Below are 6,438 nucleotides of genomic sequence, written 5' to 3' on the forward strand. Positions count from 1 at the left end.
GCCCCTCTGTTTAATGCTGAGCTTGTAAGGATGGGGGGTAACTCACTGTCAAGTACACATTGTTCTCGTAGGTCAGCTCCTCGAGCAGAGGGAACTGTTTCAGAGCAGTTACATCTTCCAGCTGGTTGTTGTTGCAGTTCAGGACACGCAGATCAGGCAGGGTTAGGCTGTTGGGAAATTTGTCCAGTAAATTATCAGAGAGATCTAGTTTCTGCAGGTGCCTCAGCCGGGAAAACAACCGCGGGTCTAAATCTCCAGTCTTCAACTGCAGCTTGGACAGGCTGAAAACAAAAGATAACATGAACTATCTGCAGCTCACTGGAAAACCAAGGGCTGATTTCACAGGATACAAGGTCCCTGCTTTTTCCTGTCTGCTGCATTCTGGACTCTGAGCACACACATGTGGCAAAGATGATGTGTCTGAGCTAACAGACACCATCAGAGGCTCAGGTCTGCCAAAGTACCTGCAGCACAATTAACCTGCAATTCAGACAATCCCCTATGGGTAACAGAGCTGGCTGGGAGCAGTGAATCACCAAAAACATTCTTATTTTGTAGAAAGAACCTCTAAGAGTTTTGGTATTTTATTCCTTTGCAGTGGTGATTCAACAAAACAAGCTGCAGCAATACATGACACTTATTCACTACAACATCAGTCTATCCTGTCCATAGAATGCACTGGATTTATTATTTCACACTTCAGGCAAGTGCAGAGCAGGCCCCCAAATAATCTGTCTGTTTTCAAAGAACCAACTTGACCAAAAAAGTGATTTTTCCATTTCTTCTAGAGTGAATTTTGCTGCAAAAACTTCCAAAGGTAAATAAGGGAATCTACCTAACAAGACCCCAAGCCTGCCATCAAAACAGAAGTATTGTGCTGAAAGAGGAAGAGGTATAATATTTGTGAGGGAAAAAGAAATACCCCTTTTCTGTAAGAAACTGAAAACTGGATATTATAAGCAGGGTCATTTCTATTTGGTTAGATCATTTAGGTGAGCTCCAAAGGGAGCTTCTAGTCCTGGCAGCCAACATCTCCTGAGGGCACAAGCCTGAGTTCCTTTAACAAACAGAAATCCTGTCTCTAATGATCAGTTAAAAAAAGGCTTCTTGATATAAATGAAGTGTGAATAAATGAGGCAAATAAACCCAGGAAGCAAGGCCCCATCTCAGAGGCCTTACCAGCCAGTCAGAAAGGCTGAGAATTCAGCTGGCTGCAAAGCTGAGTCTGACTGTGGTATCATTTTGGGGAGAAACCCAACACTGTTCCCCAAACTTTCTGACATATAATCAGCACCATGGTATGAAGCATGGGAAAAGCCACATTCCAGAAATCCACTGCTTCAAGCACCTTCCCATCACTCTGTTACCCAGATTACTGCAGCTGATGCTCCTCAGATAAACCTTTGAGTTTCTCTCTAAAAATAATTATTTTAGCACAAGACAAACCAAAAGAAATAACTTTAAAGAGTACATGTGAAACTCAAACCCTCTACATCAGGAACAAAAACAACAAAGGCATCAGCCAGAAACTGGCCAGCTGAGTCACTCAGATTGACCAGCTCTGGAACACTGAAATTCCACTACATTAAACATTTGGAAAGACACATATTTGCAATGACCTCTGTTAAGGATCTGAGCAACAAAACTGTTTTTAGTGGTTTCTAAGTGTTTCAGAGTTTATTCTCCCTCTCTGCAATGTTTGAGGTACTAACATAATTGGATTTAGAGGAGACAGAAAGTGATGGAGGGAGAGGAAAATGGAAGGGAAATAATGCCAAAAATACTTTAAAACCCCTCTATAATCCAGGCCAGAAGATTCTCTTGTTCACATTAGGCAATTGCTAACAAAGATGGAAGTGCTCTGGGGGCAGGGATGATATCTGGGGGTTAGGAAATCAGGATCCAGTTTCACAGAAAGAAGGTGGCACCAAACATACAATAAAAAAGGAAAAAAAAAAAGGTGACAACTGTCAATAACCTCTCTAGTGGATACAGTGCCATCAGTGCTCTCTGATCCTGCACTGGGAATGCCATCTCACTTCTGTGCTTTGGAACTGCCTCTCTTTTTTTTTGTAAAAATGCTTAGGGAAAAAAAAAAAAGGATTGCCCAAGCTGAATTCAGCTGGAATTTTCCATGGGCCTGCCTGCACTTACTTCAGCGTCTCGATCTTCCGGAGCCTCGTAGATCTTGGAACTGCTCTTTCCAAAAGAAGTTCTGTTGTGATTTTTGACATTTTTAACCTCCACCCCTCTCCTGGAATCACTAATCAGTCAGCTGTAGGATCTCTTCTTGTAACCTTCCTGGAAAAATAAACAGGAATAAGAGGAAATGCTTTCAACTGACTCCAAAAGGGGAAAAAACACCATTACTAGGTTATGTACCGATTTTGCTGCTTTGTTGGAAGTCGCTTTTTTTACTTATTAGGCTGGGCACAGGCTCCCACCATGCTGACCCAATCCATCTCCAAAACAACAGGGATACCTCCTGTGGCTGTTAGAGTGACAGACTTGCTGCAGGGGATGACCCTCAGGACCTTGACAGCCTCACAGTCACCTGTTTGTGCCTCTCCTGGGCTCTGCTCCAGGAATTCCAACAGGCTTTCAAACAAACAGCAACAGAAAGAATAAATACACCTGCTGTGAACCCCTTCCACCCAAGAAAATGACAGTGCACTCGCTGGCCTGACCAGCTGGACAGACTGTTTGGCTGACAACTCCGAAATCCCCTAAAATTTTGGAAAACTGAAGTAATTAGCAGAAATGTAAATACCCACCAATTAATAACATCATTTCCTCAGCAAGGAAGAAAAATATCAAAAGCATTCTGTGTGTTGTTGGTAATTAACAGATGTTTCCATGCATTGCTGTGGATGGGATAGGACATGGACACACAGGGATAGGCTGATATTTAGAATAACAACACTGACAAGTCCAAATGAGCTTCATGAAATTACTGGTTCAGGGCTTACCACTCTTCCTGACACGGATTCCAAGGGAGGGAAATAAAAGCTAACAAAGCTCCAAGGCCATGCTCGCTCCTGTCTTTCTGTGTTAGATCAGTGCTGCCTAAATGCCATTCCAGCACATCCTGGGGAACACAGTGGGCACTGAGCTGTCCTTGGGCTTCATTTCAGCACCACTACACACCTACAGCAGCTGGAATGTTGTGTGATGGGCAACAAGGCACTGCTTTGTTAACACCTGTATGTAAGGACAGTCCTTCAGGTATGGAATATTTTATACCAGCACAAAAAGGCTGAACGGAAAAACAGTTTTGAACAGCAGATGTTTGGGATTTGATCCTTCAAGCGACAGAGCTGTCGCCGAGAGCCAAACCACAGGGTGAGGACGAACCTGCTGAATCTACCAAAACTCCCTAAGCGCTAAGGAAAATGTGACACCAGTGGCTGTGGATGTCCCCATCGCCCTCTCTGTGACCACACCACCACCTCAGACACAGCTGTGACACCGCTGAGCCGCAGGGAAGGCCGGGCATGGCATGTCCCCATCCCCGCAGCACCACGGGGGATGCTGCGGAGGGGATGCTCGGCCACCCCGGGGCCTGACGGGGAACTGCCCCTCTTCCTGCCCCCCAGCAGCGCTGGGGCCGGAGCCGCACGGCGGGGCATCCCCCTGAGCTCCGTGTGCTTGGCTGTGCCCGCCCTGCCCGGCCCCGCGACCCCGGGCGGGCCCGGCGCGGCCCCCGGGACACGATGCGCGCGATGCCCCGGGGACGGTGGGGCCGCGGACGCCGGGCTGTGCGCCCACCCTGGGGCGGCCTCCCGGCCGCAGGGCACCGGCTGCGGGCGCAGGCCGCGGCTCCGCCCGCGGGCAGGGCCGGGCCGGGCCGGTGCGACTCCAGCCCCGGGCCCACGCCCGTACCGCGGCCTGCGGTCACTGAGGGCCGCCCTGGGGCCGGCGCCGGCCGCGGCCTGAGGCGCCCCCGCGGGGCGTGCACCGCACGCCGCGACTACAACTCCCAGAGTCCCCCGCGGCGCTCCCGGGCCCCGCGCCGCTGCTCGGGGCCGCGGGGGCTGCTGGGAGCGCGAGTCCGCCCCGCGCCCCCCCCTCCCCACCACCCACCACATCCATCCCGGCCGCGCGGCCTTCGCCCAACCCCCGCTGCCCTCACCTGGAAGCGGCCGGGTGGGAGGAAGAGGAGCCGGGGGAGGGAGGGAGGAAGGAAGGAAGGAAGGGCGGGAGGAGGAGGAGCAGCAGCGGGGAGCGGGGCTGTGTGCTCGGCGCGGGCAGTGGGATGCGGGCGGCGGGCGGAGGGCCGGGCTGCGGCTGCAAGGGGATCCGCTCCTGCCTGCTCTGTGAGGGGCCCGCGCCGGCCGCTCCGCCCCCGCAGGTACCGGGGAGGGGGCGGGCGGCGGGGCGGGGCGGCGGGAGGAGCCGGGGGGCGGTGGGGGGCGCGGGCCTGGGCCCCTCGGGGCGGGGGGGGGGGCGGGACCGCGACCCCCGTGCCCGGGGAGGGGCCGCGTCCCCGGGGGCTGCGGGGCAGGTGGGGACAAGGCACAGCCCCCCATTCCCATCAGGGGTACTGTGGATTCTTCACCCTCATAACGCCCCGGATGCGCTCAGGAGCAGAGGGGAGCTCACCTGAGCTCCACACATCACACTCATTTCCTACAGCTTAGCCTTGCGGCCCGGGCGATTTTTATCAACTTTCCTCATTCAACATTTATTGCTTATGACAAACCATATCTCTGCAGCCGGCCTGAGCGATGCCCACCATTAATCTTGCACCTGTGGCCCCGAGGATCATCGGTTCTTCCCCTGTCTTTGTAGGATAAAGACATCACTAGTAAAGAAAAGTGGCTTCAAGCAAGCACCTTGTGAAAAAAAAACAAAACAAAACAAAACAGGGAATAGTTGTTCCCCAAAAGCAGCTGTAACATTTCTCATGTCTGCAAGAATCCCATACGGTTTTCATGCTGCAATATCAAGGTTGCAGTGGTAAAAAATGGAAATGTCTTTATTGCTTTTTTTCTTTTCCGTTGTTATTTCCACAGGGAGAAGATAATTTCACTTACTGTCCAGCAACAGGCCTAGCTAAAGGAAATGAGCACTCGGAATTTGCTGGCTGGGCATTCCCCTTTCCAGGGGTGTTCCTGATGGAGGAGTTCATTAGTGAAGATGAAGAGCGTGAGATAGTGGAACTGATGGATCGAGATGACTGGAAACCATCACAGTCTGGCCGAAAGAAGCAGGTTGGGCTTTAGAAGCACATTTGATCTTGGATGCCTCTGGAAAAGGAAAGATGTTTTCAGTCAAACCCCCAGATATTTAGATGTTTCATTAAATGTCTTCCTTTGAAAGCTTTTCCTGAAATCAATGACGAGAATTACCTGTTGTTAAAATCAACTTCTTGGAAAAACACATGATAGTCAAAACAAACAAAGTATTTGACGGTGCATGTCCAGGCATTAAAGTTCACACAATCTCCAAGGGAAAGAAGTGGGTGTGTGGGTTTGGTTTTACTTTACAAATCTAACTCCAGAGAGATTAATGTACATTCACCGAGTCCTTTTGGAACCTGGTGACCAGGAAGAGATGAGAACAGAATCCTGTAGGGACCACAGCCTCTCCAAAAAGGCTTGTCCTAGATTTTTCCCTTTACACCAGCTTTTTCCCCCTCCCTCTTCTTTTCCAACAGGACTATGGACCCAAAGTGAACTTCAAGAAGCAAAGGCTGAAAGCTGACGGCTTTACCGGTTTGCCAAGTTTCAGCAGGAAGATTGTGGCACAAATGAAGGCCTGCTCTGTGCTCAGTGGTTTCTTACCTGTTGAACAGTGTAACCTGGACTACACACCGGAGAGGGGTTCTGCCATAGACCCCCACTTTGATGACTGGTGGCTGTGGGGGGAGCGTCTCGTCAGCTTAAACTTGCTCTCCAAAACCGTGCTCTCCATGTCCTGTGACTCAGAGGACACTATCCAATTATCCCCCACTTTCAGCAAAGGGGAAATAAGCCCCCCCGGGTCTCTCACACAAACATCAGCGTGCAGAAATTCGGGCGAGGAGGGAATCGAGGGCGTTGTGCCCCCGAGGCTGGTTCCCAGTAAGGAGGTGACTGTTGCTGTTCACTTGCCCCGGAGGGCGCTGGTGGTGCTGCAGGGGGACGCGCGGTACAAGTGGAAGCACGGGATCCACCGCAAGCACATCGAGAACCGCCGGGTCTGCGTCACGTTCAGGGAGCTCTCTGCAGAGTTCAGCGCCGGGGGAAGGCACGAGGAACTGGGCAAAGAACTGCTGGAAATAGCTCTTTCATTCCAAGGGAGGCCGGTGTGATCAAGGGGAAGGCCGAGTTGCATTTTGTTAGGAAATTTGTAAAACGAGGTAGGGAATTTGTACGACCCGGTTTATTTGTGTGTGTGAGGAACCAGGTGTGTGCAGAGAGAAGCTCAATAAAGTGGAAATTTGACAAACAGAAA

The 6,438-nt window shown here is 51.1% G+C and overlaps 2 protein-coding genes across 4 annotated transcripts in view; one reads left to right on the top strand and one right to left on the bottom strand.

Moving 5' to 3' along the window:
- The window catches only part of LRWD1 (leucine rich repeats and WD repeat domain containing 1), a 15,703-nt gene extending 11,527 nt beyond the window's left edge, over positions 1-4,176 (bottom strand). The window contains exons 1-3 of one of the 3 annotated variants that reach the window (XM_027690981.1): positions 4,133-4,176; positions 2,155-2,297; positions 47-281 (exon numbers count right to left, since the gene is read on the bottom strand). In XM_027690981.1, the coding sequence (XP_027546782.1) occupies positions 47-281; positions 2,155-2,234 (315 nt within the window). In that variant the 5' untranslated portion in view covers positions 2,235-2,297; positions 4,133-4,176. Of the gene's footprint in view, positions 1-46; positions 282-2,154; positions 2,299-3,768; positions 3,856-3,882; positions 3,918-4,132 lie in introns of those variants that run through there. The other 2 variants (XM_027690983.1, XM_027690982.1) reach the window with 2 other exon arrangements.
- A 67-nt stretch (positions 4,177-4,243) lies between these two features.
- ALKBH4 (alkB homolog 4, lysine demethylase) lies at positions 4,244-6,438 on the top strand. The gene is made up of 3 exons (XM_027690984.1): positions 4,244-4,351; positions 5,016-5,213; positions 5,660-6,438. The coding sequence occupies exons 1-3, from the start codon at positions 4,256-4,258 to the stop codon at positions 6,293-6,295; spliced, it is 930 nt and encodes a 309-aa protein (XP_027546785.1). The 5' UTR covers positions 4,244-4,255; the 3' UTR covers positions 6,296-6,438.

The sequence above is a fragment of the Neopelma chrysocephalum genome, unplaced genomic scaffold, assembly GCF_003984885.1.
Source record: "Neopelma chrysocephalum unplaced genomic scaffold, ASM398488v2 Primary Assembly neopelma1_82, whole genome shotgun sequence".
NCBI lineage: Eukaryota > Metazoa > Chordata > Aves > Passeriformes > Pipridae > Neopelma > Neopelma chrysocephalum.

What these genes read in the sequence shown, in the direction of transcription:
- ALKBH4 (XM_027690984.1), top strand. Translation starts at nt 4,256, where the DNA reads ATGCGGGCGGCGGGCGGAGGGCCGGGCTGCGGCTGCAAGGGGATCCGC. An exon ending in CGGCCGCTCCGCCCCCGCAG is followed by an intron (nt 4,352 to 5,015) that starts GTACCGGGGAGG and finishes TTATTTCCACAG; the next exon opens with GGAGAAGATAATTTCACTTA. An exon ending in AGTCTGGCCGAAAGAAGCAG is followed by an intron (nt 5,214 to 5,659) that starts GTTGGGCTTTAG and finishes CTTTTCCAACAG; the next exon opens with GACTATGGACCCAAAGTGAA.